The 17,069-nt window shown below is 37.4% G+C and overlaps 1 protein-coding gene across 1 annotated transcript in view; it reads right to left on the reverse strand.

Annotated features, from left to right (window-relative positions):
* The window catches only part of LOC115214492 (probable 3',5'-cyclic phosphodiesterase pde-5), a 287,952-nt gene that overhangs the window by 58,147 nt on the left and 212,736 nt on the right, over nucleotides 1–17,069 (reverse strand). The window contains exon 17 of the mRNA XM_036505003.1: nucleotides 9,364–9,450. Coding sequence (XP_036360896.1) covers nucleotides 9,364–9,450 — 87 coding nt within the window. The remainder of the gene's footprint in view (nucleotides 1–9,363; nucleotides 9,451–17,069) is intronic.

Raw genomic sequence — 17,069 nt, forward strand, 5'->3', positions numbered from 1 at the left:
CCAAACAACAAATACAAAAGTTCTGAGGTCTTATGGTATAACCCAACTTTTAGATTGCAAATATCATCAAAGATAGGTAAATAATTCCTTGCAACGTTAGATAGGTGCTTCCCTAAAACACATAAATTCCATTGTTTGTTCAACAGCAACACATATGCCACATCCAACAACATGGAGTACTACATACACAAATATAACAAAAAATATACATGCAAACAACAACTACAGACAAAGGATAGATGTATACATCATGACATATCTATCAAACTAATTGTATATTTATGCATATAACATTATTTTTGTTCCATTCTAAACAAAACTCTTTGCCAAACAGGAATATAAAACTCTAAGTAACTGTTTTTGTGATATTTTTGTTGCTTTTTAATACTCTGGTATTCGAGTACTATTTTTTCCACCTTGTTTCGCATTTGTGTACTTATTCTGGTATATATATATATATATATATATATATATTACGGAGTGATATAGCAAGTGACCTGATCTGAGATCGTGTGTTGGAATGAAAACAATTGCAGCATGGAAGGTGTTGAAAAGCCATTTAAGAAACACACAAAAACCGTTAGATTCACTTCAACATTTAAATTTAATTTGTCAAAATATTTTCGTCGCTTTCAGACCGCAACCTGTTCACTGACAAAATTCTGTGCTGTTTCTGAGAAAGTAACAGTTAGTTCATGCATGCATGCATGCATGCATGCATGCATGCATGCATGTATGTATGTATGTATGTATGTATGTATGTATGTATGTATGTATGTATGTATGTATGTATGGCACTTTTTCACACAGCTATCCACATCCATTCTCACCACATGGCCATACCAGCGCAGTCGTCTCTCTTGCACACCACATCTGATGCTTCTTAGGTCTAACTTTTCTCTCAAGGTACTAACACTCTGTCAAGTATGCACACTGACATTACACACCCATCGGAGCATACTGGCTTCATCCCTTGCGAACTTACGCATGTCCTCAGCAGTCATGGCCCATGTTTGACTGCCATGTAGCATGGCTGTTCGTACACATGCATCATACAGTCTACCTTTTACTCTGAGCGAGAGGCCCTTTGTCACCAGCAGAAGTAAGAGCTCTCTGAACTTTGCGGAAGTTGTTCTCTGCACATTTTCAGTGTTTATTGCTCCCGAGCATCTGCCACATACAAAAACTATCTTCCCAGTTAGCCTTCCTTTGATATTGCTGCACCTCTTATGTGTCCATAGCTAACACTGAGTACATCTTATAGAGTTTCTACGTACGCCTTTTCAACAGGTCGAGCAATTTTGTTTGAGTATGTGTATGTACGTGTGTGATTGGGAAATATTTGAATGCTTGTATCTGTGATTGTTCTGTACTTCATTTTGTATCTTGTTTACAAGGTCCCATAATTCATTTTCAAAACTGGTAAGATGGAAATTCAAAGGTGGAAATTTCATAGTTTTAAAAATTAGCCATCAATTATAAACGGCACGGAGTGAGCTAATAAATAAATATAGAAATAACAAAATGGTTAGTAAGATATTTAAATGAATTAAATGTAAAAATCCACCATTCCACAAATGTAGATGGATCAAAATTAAAATACTCACAATATCGTAAAAATTAGATTTAAAAAATCAAGCTAGAAGAACCAACTAGAGTAGTAAAAAAACAAAAGGGTGAAACTGAAATTATTAAACTCTCAAAAACCACTAAATCATCTAATAAAACACTTATAATAGACAACCTTATTTAAAATTTTTAAACACACATTTATTCTTATGGACACAGAAAAAAACCCTTTCAGATTTAGAGTTTAACAGCCTTCTTCAAGAAAATAGAATTTTTAAAAATCAAAAATAATTCATCAGAACAAAGAGAGCAGAACCTATTATCAATCCTATAAGCCGGGGCCATCTCTAAAATGCTCCATTCAATAAAGTACATTTTATTATTATCTTTAGGATTCCAGATGAAATTACTAAGACTAGTAGAAGCCCTATTTCTGTTCCTAAAGGAATGGTAATGATTTGAAACCCTTTTCTTAATATAATTAGCAGAAGAACCAATATAAAAGTAATCATTACCTTCAGAAATAACTTTAGCTTGATTGACAACTTCCCTACACTTACAAAAATTACCAAATAAACAATTTTCTTTGTTTCTACAATCACAAAGGGAATTCACACCCTTATTTGCTCCTTCATCAATTGAATTATCATTAAGTGAAAGGCTATTACCTCCACTATTATGGAAACTTATATTAGAAATAGAATTCAAACCATCCCTGCCAAACTGGCTATTAAGAAAATCATTAACATTGGTACTTATGGAATCAGGCTAGCTAGTATTAACCAAGTTATCGCGAAGATAAAAACTGGATAATTTCTTTTCATTATTAGAAGAAATAATCTGGGATAAATTTTAGAGACTGAAAGCAACTTTAATCAATCTCGGGCTTCAAAATCTCATAATATCTACTTTTTTTTTATTGAAGTGCTTTAAAAACAATTTATACACCACCCCCAACTAAGTTACTTTTCAATTGACTGGCATTGGGAATAACAAACCAAATGATGTTACTCTTGTCCAAAACTAAATTAGAATGACCTAAATTATTCACCTTACAGACCAACTTAGAATTATAACCTTTTATTACATAATTATATTTATATTTGTGAACATTAATATCTGGAATTAAAGGGTTACTTTCACAGTAGTTATGCTCACTTCCTGATTATATTTACCTTTCCATTTAGAGTTGGGACATTTAAAATTGAAACCATAACAATTACTAGTAAGCATTGATTTATCAGTATAATCATTGTTGAGTATTTAGGTATTCAATATTCTTATTGTAGCCAGCCTTTTCAAGGGCTATATTATAGTAATCAGCATTCCTATCAAAAACTTCCTTACAAGAAGATAATGCAGAAATTCTTCTAGAGATATTGTAAATTAGAAATTTTTTAACATTTTTAATATATTTCAGGTCGGAGTTAGTCTTATGATAAGGTTTGTAGATATCAGTAATTAAATTGAAGTTAACATCTAGAAAGTTGACAGATTCATGTTCATTTACTATGGTGATAGATAAACCAAAGCTAACTCTAAAAAAAACAGTGAAACTTCTTTCTATATAGATCCATTTTCATATTTGTAACATTCTTAACAAAAAGTTGTCTCAGTATAAAGCCCCTGCAAGCTTCGGAAACTCACACCCTAACTTAAACAATCTGTTTTCTGAGCATCTGTGGTGTTTATTGCCCCTGTGCATCTGCCACACACGAAAGCTATCTCCTCGGTTAATCTTCCTTTGATGTTGCTGCACCTCTTATGTGTCCATAGCTTACACTGGGTCCATCTTATAGAGTTTCTACCTACACCTTTTCTACAGATCAAGCAGGGCCACCTACCTGAAGGGGTGTGTGATGTGTTCACCTTCCTACTTACTAGAACTTTGGTCTTTGCTACATTGACTCTAAAGCCTTTTGATTCTAAACCTTTCTTCCACACCCAAAATTGCTTTTCTAGTTCTGATAGTGATTCTGCTATGAGGGCCAGGTCATCAGCGTAGAGGAGCTCCCAGGGGCAACCAGTCTTGAATTCCTTTGTTATTGCCTGGAGGACTATGATGAATAAGAGAGGGCCAAGGGCTGAACCTTGGTGGACCCTTACTTCTACCCGGAATTCTTCACTATACTCATTGCCAATCCTAGCCTTATTAACGGCCTCTCTGTATAGGGCGTTACAACCCTTATTAACATTTGTCAATCCCCAGTTTTTGCATTGCCCACCAGATAAGGGATCGGGTGACCCTGTCAAAGGCTTTCTCCAAGTCCACAAAAGCTAAGTATAGGGGTTTATCTTTAGCTAGGTATTCCTCCTGTAGTTGTTGAACCAGGAATATGGTATCAGTGGTGCTTCTATCTGGCCCAAAACCAAACTGCATCTCATCTAAGCAGACTCTCTCCCTAATGAGATGGGCTATGACCTTCTCTGTGACCTTCATCACCTGATCCAGCAGTTTGATACCCCTGTAGTTATTTCTATCTAGAGCATCACCTTTACCCCTGTAGCAGTTGACTATGGTGCTGCTACACCAGTCATTGGGTATAACTCCATCATGAACTACCAGGTTCAAACTGCAGGTGACTATCCCATAGCCCACACCACCAGCTGTTTTAAGCATCTCAGCAGTGATTCCTGATGGGCCAGGGGCTTTTCCTGGCTTCATACCCTTAATCGCTTTATCGACCAGAGAGTTGTCTATTCGGATAGCTGGTCCCTCTACTGGGTCAACATTTGGAAGGCTCTCCTCCTCCCATTCATTCTCCACATTCAGCAGTCTTTCATAATGACTTCTCCAAGCCTCTTTCGTTTTCAAATCATTAAAAGCAAGTGCACCATCATCCATGTGGACACATTTCTCTCCTGTGACATCACAATTTTCTCTCACACAGTCTTGCAAACTGAAATACCTCAGTTCTTTGGTTCTCACATCACTGGACACTGGCAAACTTCTTTTCTGCATCATCCTTGGCTATGTATACCTGCCGCCCAGCCTCCCTTTTGGCTACCTGGTACAGTTCCCTGCTACCCCATCCTTCCAGGCCTGTTTCTTTGTTCTAATGGCTTTGTCTACCATACTATTCCACCACCACATAACTCTAGGTCTAGAAGAAACTTTGCACCATCCATAGACTTGGTCTGTGGCACTAAGCAAGCTGTCCCATAGGAATTTCCAGCTACCCTCTATGTCCAATGTCTGTAGCTTCTCCTCCCTCTCATCAGATTTCTTGATGACGATGTCCCTAAATCTCTGACCATGTGAAGGGTTCTTTAGCTTCCAAATCCTTCTTTTTGGGATTGGTTTGCTTCTTGGTATCCTTCTGACTAATGACTAGCCTATACTGGAGGGTACATTCTTCATCTGGGAGGATCTTTGTATATAAGAGCAACCCTGTATCCCACTGTCTGGCGAGAATGAAATCAATCTGGCTAGCAGAGTTCCCCGATTGATAGGTTATCAGGTGGCTGTCTGGCTTCCTGAAGTTAGTGTTGCAGATTAAAAGGTTACATGCATCACAGAACTCCAGTAGCCTAGTTCTCTCATCATTTTGGGAACCAATACCATGGCCCCCGTGTATACCACGGAAGAAACCGGATTGCCACCCAACATGCCCATTAAAATAACACAGTATATAATATATATATATATGTACATACATACATACATATATATATATATATATATATATATATATATATATATATATATATTGTTATGAGTAGGTCAATTCGGGAAACAAATGCTATGACCTACTTTGCTTGTTGTAGTCTGAAAGTCTGGAATACAAAGTTATTGTCCTTTGTTCCGTCAGATTCTGGAAGGATTAATGAGTTTTGTGCCGGTCAGGGAAAGTTCGAGGAAGCTACCCTTTAAAAAGCGAACGAGCTGTGAGTTTGGAGTCGGCCAGCAGCTCTAGCAGAGACGGGACTGATACGAGGATAGCGTAGAGGAAGACAGACAGGGAATCTGAGGAGTTGACAAGTGAGAGAATGACAGTGAATGTGAAAGAGGAGGACAGGCAGATAAGATCACAGCGAGAGGCAGCGACAACGTGGAGAAGGACATACACATAGGATTAAGGAGCAAGAGAGAGGGACTACGGTATGAGGGCATTTGGCTATTGTAGTAGCTCGTAACGGTATGTTTATTTATGTTTGATATGTGAAAAGAACTGTTACAGAATTGCGGAAAGCAAAGAAAGAACTGTGTAAAGACATTGTGTTACAGAATTGCGGAAGTTAAAGAAAGCAGGAGAAAGACTCTAATGTAGACTTTAAAGAACTTTGAACTGTATCGTTAATGTGAACGTTATTTGTTTTAATTGATCTGAACTGTATATTGTATCTGCATGCTTTAATTTGATTTGTTGTTTTCTTGCACGTATTTTCTTTGATTTATTTGATGTTGTAATAATTGTATAAACTGTTGTTAAATGTAGCCAATTGCCTTCCGCCGTCTCTCTTTGTGTCTCTTCCTCCTGTTTGTTGTTGTTGTTATCTCCGGTCGCTGGTCCTGCCGGGTTCGCTGCCGCCTTTCCCCCACCAAACTCTCTCTCTCCCTGAGTCCGAGGCGAGTTCGCCGATCGTTCGGGCCGGTAAATCGTCGTCGCTCGACTTGGTAGGGTCCCGGGTTTTCCCGAAGAGTTTGAGTGACGGCAGGTGTTTCGTAACAATATATATATATATATATAATATATGTGTGTGTGTGTGTGTATAATATTTATATATATATATACATGGCTTCTGTGCCGGTGGCACATAAAAAGCACCATCCGAACGTGACCGATGCAAACCCTGCCTCGAATGGCTTCTGTGACGGTGACACATGAATATCGAACCAAATATCAATGAAAACAGTAGTTGTGATACCTCAACCCCGCCTCGAATGGCTTCCGTGCCGGTGGCACATGAATATCGAACCAAATATCAATGGAAACAGTAGTTGTGATACCTGTGCCGGTGACACATAAAAAGCACCATCCGAATGTGGCCGTTGCCAGTGCAGCCTCCACTGGCTTCTGTGCCGGTGGCACATAAAAAGCACCATCCGAACGTGACCGATGCCAACCCCGCCTCGAATGGCTTCTGTGCCGGTGGCACATAAAAAGCAACATCCGAACGTGGCCGATGCCAGCACCACCCCGACTGGCTTCTGTGCCGGTGGCACATAAAAGGCACCAACCGATCGTGGGATCCCGGAACATCTCGCTGTGCTTGAGGAGACCTGTTGAGTCAAGTGCATGTACATGAACATTGAACCAAATATCAATGGAAACAGTAGTAGTTGTGATACCTGTGCCGGTGACACATAAAAAGCACCATCTGAACGTGGCCGTCGCCAGTGCAGCCTCCACTGGCTTCTGTGCTGGTGGCACATAAAAAGCAACATCCGAACGTGGCCGATGCCAGCACCGCCTTGACTGGCTTCTGTGCCGGTGGCACATAAAAAGCAACATCCAAACGTGGCTGATGCCAGCACCGCCCCGACTGGCTTCTGTGCCGGTGACACATAAAAAGCACCATCTGAACGTGAGCGATGCCAGCACCGCCTTGACTGGCTTCTGTGCCGGTAGCACAAAAAAAAAAAAAAAAAAAAGCACCAACTGATCGTGGCCGATGCCAGACCCCTCTGGCACCTGTGCAGGTGGCACGTAAAAAGCACCCACTACACTCGCGGAGTGGTTGGCGTTAGGAAGAGCATCCAGCTGTAGAAACACTGCCAGATCAGACTGGAGCCTGGGGCAGCCCCTGGCTCTCCAGACCCCAGTCGAACCGTCCAACCCGTGCTAGCGCGGAAAACGGACGTTAAATGATGATGATGATGATGATGATAGATACAGTGTGCGGTGAATATGTTGTCTAAATTACATGAAAATGAAAATAACACTGACATCTCATTTTAACAGATATATTTGTCAAAATAACATAAAATATCTTGAAATACTAAGAATAAATTTATTCAATAAAATCGCCATTGGCTTTAACCATGACCTCCAGATGACTTCAGTATCTCCTGCAACTCTTTTGGATGGTCTTCACAATGCCCTTCAAATCAGCTTTGTAAAAGCTCAGGGTGAGGAGAAGTTGGGTGCTTCTGGTACCCTACATGTCTGTAGTTTTCTGTAGACCACACATTATTAGTCCTATTAAGTTATGATCCGAGAAAATTGCCAGTGTCACCTAAACATTATGGATGAGCACCACATTATTTGTAAAGCAGAGATCCAGTAGCATGTTTGTGATGTCAAGCAGAGATTCTACATGCCTTAGGCTATGCAGTGACATACCTGAGAGAAGGCAGGCAGGTTGAAGTCCCCTAGAAGAGGTATTTGTAGGCTGTCATCCAGGTTGTTTGATACTTCTTTCATCTTTTGGAGGCTCTCTTCAAATGAGTCCCCATGATTTGGAGCATCTAGTGGGCAATATTTAGTACATATTACAATTTTCATCTGTTTAATGAGTACCACCAGAGTGTCACAGATTTTTTACTTGTTTCAGTCATTAAACTGCAGGGTTTAGTTAAGCAAATCAACCCCCAGAACTTAAAATCTAGTACTTATTCCAGCCTCTTTTTACAAAACCACCAAGTTATGGTAAACAAACCAACACTGATTGTCAAATGGTGGTGGGGGAAAAACTCACACACACTCATATATATACTCTTTCAGCTTCTGTCTACCAAATCTATGCAAAAGGCTTTGGTTAGTCCAGAGCTATAGGGAAGACACTTGTCCAAAGTGTTACATAGTGGGATTGAACCAAGAACCATGTTTTTGGGAAGTAAACTTCTTATTATATAGCTATGCCTGTGCCTATCAGTAAGACTTGAAATGAACACTTGTATGTGTATTCTTAACATGACCAGGTAGGTTCTGATGCAAAATATGCTGGTTGCTATAGTGTATGTCCATTTTAGACAACTGTGTATGTCCCTTTTAGACAACTATATATTCTACATGCTTGTTTCATTGGTGCATAGCATTCTGGGACATCAGTGTTTTGATATGTTGTGTCTTGTTAGCCAGAAGTAGCCAGAACTCCGAGAGGAACCAAAGCTGTTGGTTTTGCTTATACTTTCAGTGAACAGAATTGTTTGCTGACTGGTACTTATATCTGTAAACTGATTAAAAAGTTATTATTTTCACCATCTACAGTGACATCTGAAAAAAACATTTGCATATTTATCTTTAGTATGTCTAGGCAGGTTCAGATGCAAAATATTCTGGATATTATATTGTATGTCATAGGAAAATAACTTCTTCCTTTTACATTTGACAAATGCGCATGCATGTATATGTGAGTGTGTGAGAAAATACTCTGCATTCAAAACTTGCTTTGATAAATTTTACCTTTTATTCTCTGGGGTCATGTACTGGGTTTGAGCCATCTGCTATGTCCCTCCTTCCCCTTTTTACTCCTCTCTCTATCAATAAATTTGGCTGTGGTCAGACACAGAAAGGAATTGAGGACTGAAGGTAAGACAAGAATAAATAATGGTGTCTATTATGGCCAGAAATTTATTCTGAAGATTAGAATTGATTAAATCAACCACAGTTATTAATTGGTATTTATTTTAATGGCTGTTGTTCCATAAGGAAGAAAGGTAAAGTTAAATCTGACAGTATTCCAACTCTAGAAGTAAAGAGAATTAACCAACTAGGCATTAATGTCTGTAATTTTAATGTATCTACTATCAATGGCATTCCCATCAAGTATCTCTTGATGACATTAGCATGTTAAATAGAAATTATAGATTAAAGTTGAAATTGTAAGAAAAAGAAAGTTCATAATTACCGATAATCACCAAATATTTCCTGTCCCATTTGAAGTACATAGACTACTTTCTCAGTGTTGTCTATAGACCACGGATTGAAGTTGACACTGTATAATAATAATAATAATGATAATAATAATAATAATAATAATAATGATAATAATAATAGTAATCCTTTCTACTAAAGGTACGATACCTGAAATTTGGTGGGAGGGGACTAGTTGATTAATCCAACCCTAGTGTTTCACTGGTACTTAATTTATCAACCCCGAAAGGATGAAAGTCAAAGTCGACCTCGGTGGAATTTGAACTCAGAACATAATGACAGGTGAAATACTACTATAAAAACGATATTGCTACACTACTAAGCATTTTGTCCAGCATGCTAACGATTCTGCCAGCTCAACACCTTAATAACTTAATAATAATAATCCTTTCTACTATAGACACAATTCCTGGAATTTTGGGGGAGGGGATGAGTCAAATACATTGACCCCAATGCATGAGTGCTACTTATTTCATCAAACCCGAATGGATGAAAGGCAAAGTCAGCCATAGTGGAATTTGAACTCAGAACACACGGACAGACGAAATGCTGCTAAGCATTTTGCCTGGGGTGCTAACAATTCTTCCAGCTCACCGCCTTAATAACAATAATAATAACTAGCATTGCCCATGGAAATTCCACAGTAAATACATATTTTTTTATATGGTTGTAAGTTTATATAGATCCATAAAAATTAGTGTTTCTTTATAAATAGTATATTCTTCTTTATTTTCATTTAAAAGTACCTTTCAGGTCTTCTGAATAAGGCTGTAATTGAAGGAGCATGACATTCCCATTCTCTCAGCAGTTCAGAGTTTCGTTTATAAACCTAAGAGCTTCACAATAATTACAGAGAATATTCATATCACTAATGTAACTTCCAACCATATGTTTACAGTTTTTTTACATTCTCTCTCATTTTCATTTTATATTCTATCTTTAAAACGCTCCATCATCATCATCATCATCATCATTATTTAACATCCATTGTCCATGCTGGCATAGGTTGGACAGTTCGACCAGAGCTCGCAAGCTGGAAGGCTGTACTAGATTCTAGCCTGATTTGGCATGGTTTCTATGGCTGGATGCCCTTCCTAAGGCCAACTACTCTGAGAGTGTAATGGGTACTTTTTGTGCCACCAGCATGGGTGCCATTTGCATGACACCAGTATCTGCAATAACTACAATTTCACTTGGCTTGATAGGTCTTCTTCTCAAGCACAGAACAATGCAAAAGGTCACAGTCCTCATCTGTGGTAAATACTCACTCTATATTCTTTGATTTTTTTCCCCTTCTGCTCCTGTGCTTGTTCTGTGATTTGACCCTCTGCTTATCTTTACGTTGTTGCCTATTCTGTCTCATTGTTTCTCTCATTAGCTTATATTGTCTGTCATCCATATTTTATAAACAAATATTAATTTTCAAGTGAGAAGGCAATTAAAAAATTTAGTTCAATCAAAGAAAAGAAACTACACTTTTCACTATCTATTCTTCACCACCACCACTGTTATAGCTTTCAGTAACAAATTCAATCTAAGTTGCTCGCCAACCAAGATTATTTCATTTCAGTTCATTTCACTCATTTGCTTATATCTACTTTTGTAGCTGTTTGAATAATAAATTTTTTAAAAATTAATAATATCATGGCTATTTTGTTAAGTTACTCTTTTACTCTTTTACTTGTTTCAGTCATTTGACTGCGGCCATGCCGGAGCACCGCCTTTAATCGAGCAACTCGACCCCGGGACTTATTCTTTTGTAAGCCCAGTACTTATTCTATCGGTCTCTTCTGCCGAACCGCTAAGTAACGGGGACCTAAACACACCAGCATCGGTTGTCAAGCAATGCTAGGGGGACAAACACAGACACACAAACACACACATGCATATATATATATATAATATATATATATATATATAATATATATATATATATATATATATATATATATATACATATATACGACGGGCTTCTTTCAGTTTTCATCTACCAAATCCACTCACAAGGCTTTGGTCGACCCGAGGCTACAGTAGAAGGCACTTGCCCAAGGTACCACGCAGTGGGACTGAACCCAGAACCATGTGGTTGGTAAACAAGCTACTTTTATTCATTAAATTTGCCATAATAATAATAATGATGATGATAATAATAATAATAATAATAATAATAATAATAATAATAATAATAATAATAATAATAATAATAATAATAATAGGTGGTTCTTTCAACATTATTCAGGAACCTTTTGAGTGGGATGGGCTACTCAACCTGAAGAAAATTCTAACTGGGCCCCACCTGCAAGGTCATATGCTGTTTATCTTGATATGAGATCACCATGTCGCGCACATATGGTTGTGATGCATGTGCCTGGTGTACCTTTATCAGAGGGGTAGTCATGATGGGTATATTGGGCTTCGTATATTTTAGCCCAGTGTCACTTTGATGGCATGCACTGCTCTCTCACTCAATAATAATAATAATAACAACAACAACAATAAGAAGGAATATATTCACAGACACGACAGAGTTGGGACTTACATACACTGGAAGCTATGCCAACATTATGGAATAACAACAGAAAAAAGATGGTATAGGCACACACCAGAAAAGGTCACAGAAAACGAGAAAGCAACCATACTCTGGGATATGCCAATACACACAGATAGAGAAATTAAGGCCAATAGTTGTCAGAAATAATGAAGAAGAAAAAATGCTTTCTAATTGATGTATCAATACTAGCAGATGACAACATGTCTCTAAAAGAAATGGAGAAACTTTCAAAATACAAAGACCTGGAAATAGAGGTAACTAGGATGTGGAATCTAAAAACAGAAACAATTCCTATCATAGTAGGTGCATTGGGCATGATAAAGAAATATTCAGACAAATACTTAACAAAAACACCAGGACTTACAAACACATATAACATACAGAAAATTGCACTACTAGGCACTGCACACATCCTACGCAGAACACTTTCCATACAATAACCATCAGAGCATCACAACAAATCACAGCACATACCCAAGGCACACAGAGCTGTGCTCGGTAGTGAAGTGAAAGCACGCTATAAAAATAAAACTACTGAATGATAATAACAATAATAATAATAATAATAATAATAATAATAATAATAATAATAATAATAATAAATGCTCTGATGCAGTACCAGACAGTGGCTCTTATGGCTTCTGATCTTAACTGATTGGAAGTGTTATCTTGGCATTGTTTTATCTTGGTATAAAAGATGGGCTACAGCAAATATTCTGCTCAATACCACAGATTTGCTTGTCAGTTGCTTGACCATAACAAGTTGAGCATGTCCCTTAGTGGCTGATGATATGTGCATCTCTGATCACGATCAGAAGTAGTGGGGGAGCATCATAGCCATGTGTTGAGAGGGATTCTTTGGGGTTTGAATAATTCACCTCTGGAATCATGGGTGTTTATTTCAACATCCTTAAACAACCCTTACTCAGGGACCTTTTAAGCTGGATGGGTTACTCGACTAGAAGAAAATTCTAATTGGGCCTCACCTGCAAGGTCATGTGCTGTTTATCTTGATATGATATCACTATGTCGTGCACATATGGTTGTTATGCATGTGCCTGATGTACCCTTATCAGACGGGTAGTCATTATGGGTATACTGGGCTTTGTATATTTTACCCCTGTGTCACTTTGATGGCATGCACTGCTCTCTCACTCAATAATAATAATAATGATAGTGATAATAATAATAATAATAATAATAATAATAATAATAATAATAATGATGATGATGATGATGATGATGATGATACAACACACACAAATGAAAGAGAAAGTAAAGAAAGAAAACTATAGACGAGTTAGATCAATACTAAAAACAGAGCTCAATGCTAAAAACAAGATAATAGGTATTAACACTTTAGCCGTTTCAATTATAAGTTACAGCTACAATATCCTTAACTGGACACGAAATGAACTGACCAAAATAGATAGGAAAACAAGAAAAATAATGACAGGATCTAGGATGCACCACCCAAAATCTGACATAGAAAGGCTATATTATACAATGTATAGAAGGTTGTAGAGGCCTTATGCAACTGGAAAACTATTATAAAATAACCACCATAGGAGTGCAAAAATACCTACTACAGAAGCAAGGAAAACTAATACAAATAGCCACAAAACACAAGCAAAGCAAAAAACTGTTCTTAGTATTTAAGAAAGCGGACAAATACAAACAAGAAATCATACTACCTAACAAATATGAAGAAGAAGAAACAACAAAAGCTATAAAACAAATAAAATCCAAACTAAAACTAGAACAGCAATGGACCATGATAAAATGATGGCAAGAAAAGCCCCTTCATGGCAAATACTGGGCTAAACTAAATGCAAAAGAAATAGACAGAGAAAAATCCCAGCAGTGGTTGAGAAGCTCAGGACTCAAAGCAGACACTGAAGGATTTTTAATTGCAGCACAAGACCAAAGCCTCCCCACCAGAAATTACCAAAAACATATAATGAAAAGAAACATAACAAGTAACTGCAGAATATGTGGAGATGGACAAGAAAAAAATTAATCATATTATCTCTGGCTGCCCAGTCCTGGCTAAGAAGGAATATATTCACAGACACGACAGAGTTGGGACCTACATAAACTGGAAGCTATGCCAACACTGGAATAACAACAGAAAAAAGATGGTATAAGCACACACCAGAAAAGGTCACAGAAAATGAGAAAGCAACCATACTCTGGGATATGCCAATGCACACAGATAGAGAAATTAAAGCCAATAGGCCAGATATAGTTGTCAGAGATCATGAAGAAGAAAAATGATTTCTAATTGATGTATCAATACCAGCAGATGACAACGTTTCTTTAAAAGAAATGGAGAAACTTTCAAAACACAAAGACCTGGAAATAGAGGTAACTCGAATGTGGAATCTAAAAACAGAAGCAATTCCTATCATAGTAGTGCATTAGGTATGATAAAAAATATTCAGACAAATACATAACAAAAACACCAAGACTTACAAATATATATAACATACAGAAAATTGCACACATCCTATGCAAAACACTTTCAATACAGTCACCATAAGAGCATCACAGCACATACCCAAGGCACACAGAGCTGCGCTTGGTAGTGAAGTGAAAGCACGCTATTAAAATAAATCTACTGAATAATAATAATAATAATAATAATAATAGTAATAATAATAATAATAATAATAATAATAATAGTAATAATAATAATAATAATAATATTAATAATAATAATAATAATAATAATAATAATAATAATAATAATAATAATAATAATAATAATAGAACACCGGGGACGTTTAAGATGTATGAACGATAAAACAGGGCTCCGAAATCTATCCATAAACATCGAAAACAAAGACATCGTATGGAGCCAAAAATTTACTAACAAAGGACTGGACTATATCCGAGTAAGTAACACTCATTGAAATTTATTACTATTTTCGAAACGAAATGATGTATTTTAACTCGATAACATGCGTGAAACATAATCCATCAATACCAGATCATCCCCGACCCCAAACACCATGTACAAAAAAACTACGAAGAAATTATATAACACCGATATTATTCAACCCAAGAATAACAATCGGGAAGTACATACTTTAAACTTACAACACAAAATGTATGAAAAACTACACGTGCAAAACAATGTGGCAACAGAAATGAATGGACCGGTACCCTACGAAAATGACGACCGTCAAAATAATGGGCCGGACGTTGTGCCTCATGTCCCGCAAATAAAACCCAAAAGACATAAATGGACACATGAGGAATACATTTCTATCCTACACGCTTACTTCACAGCAGTGCTCTACCCAAAAAATGAAAACACAACACATACATATAAAATATGGAAGGAAAATAACATAAATATAGACTTGGATACAGCAATGAACCCTAATAAACTAGCAAACGTATGAAGATACATTCTCAACGCAAAAAAATATCAGAAATAGAAATAGAACATCTAAAAGAAAAAATACATCAGGAAAATGTAGATAGAAGCCACACAACAATGCCCAATAATATAAACACTGAAACAGTAAAACACGAAGACAAACGTAACATTCTCAACAAAGACGATGTAAACAAAAAACAACAAACCCAGACCATAAGGATGCATAATAATACACGACAAACAGCAAGCCAAAACATGACAAACATACATACGAACGTGAAAAAAAGTGACACAAATGTAAAACCTGGAAACAACGAAGGGGAGCCTAATGATTATGATAATATAAAAAGTAGAATAATCAAAGAACTGAAAAACACAGATCTCAAGATGGACCACCGACCATACCTCCCAAAAATCAAAATAGACGAAACAACAACATCAATTATAAACAGCATAAACCTAACCGTCACGGAACTAATAGCCACTGAAACAAAAAGCGATATCACTGAGCTAAATGACTTAGTATACGCAGCAGCCACTGCAGCCACAAAAGAAGCTGGATACTCACTCAAACCCATCCAAACAGAAGTACCACCACCCAAACAAACCCTGTGGATAAATAACATCCAAAACAAAATACAAAAAATGAGAAAAGATCTGTCGATTCTTAATGAAATCAGTAGACAATCAACGCTACTGAGCAACAAAAAGAAAACAAAAATACTCCGCAAATACAACATCACAGAAAAAGATTTACCTGAGATAAAAGAAAAACTAAAGCAAGATATCCTTGCCAAAGCACAAAGGATCCGCCGGTACGAGAAACGCCAGCGCTTCTTTGAACAAAACAAAAAGTTCAACTCCAACCCCAAAAAGTTCTACCAAGAACTTGGCAAAAATAAAATAGAAATCACTGCAGCACCAATGGCAGAAGAAGTGGAAGAATTCTGGAGAGAAATATGGTCGGCGAACGAACAACCAAAAAAAAGGATTATTAAAACAACAAACTCAGCATCTGAGCAACTTTGGACCCCCATAACAACTGAAGAGGTCACCCAGGCACTGCAAAGACTAAGCAACTGGAAGGCACCTGGGCATGACAAGATCCCCAACTTCTGGTTGAAATATCTAACAGGAATGCACAAAAAGCTGGCTGAAAACTTTAATAACATACTAGCAGAGCCAGAGACAATGCCAGAATGGCTCACGAAGGGGAAAACCATCTTAATTTCCAAATCAAATGAGACAGCAAAACCAGAAAACTACAGACCAATAACCTGTCTCCCTACAATGTACAAGGCATTTACTGCAGTGATATCGCAAAGGTTGAACAAGCACCTGGACGAAAACAACCTGTTTCCAGAAGAGCAGAAAGGATGCCGCAAAGGCTCATATGGCTGTAAAGATCAACTAATGATTAATAAAGCCATAACTGAAGACAGCTACAGAAAGAAGAAAGGCCTCAGTATGGCCTGGATCGACTACAAAAAGGCGTTTGATAGCATCCCCCACACATGGATCCTCGAAACACTAGCCATTAACAAAGTAGCACCAACAATTATAAAATTCATAGGACACTCTATGAATAAATGGCAAACAGTGCTACAGCTCCAAACAAAAGAGGGATCAATACCGGCAGATGACAACGTGTCTCTAAAAGAAATGGAGAAACTTTCAAAATACAAAGACCTGGAAATAGAGGTAACCAGAATGTGGAATCTAAAAACAGAAACAATCCCTA

The sequence above is a fragment of the Octopus sinensis genome, linkage group LG7 (genome assembly GCF_006345805.1).
Source record: "Octopus sinensis linkage group LG7, ASM634580v1, whole genome shotgun sequence".
NCBI classification, from domain to species: domain Eukaryota; kingdom Metazoa; phylum Mollusca; class Cephalopoda; order Octopoda; family Octopodidae; genus Octopus; species Octopus sinensis.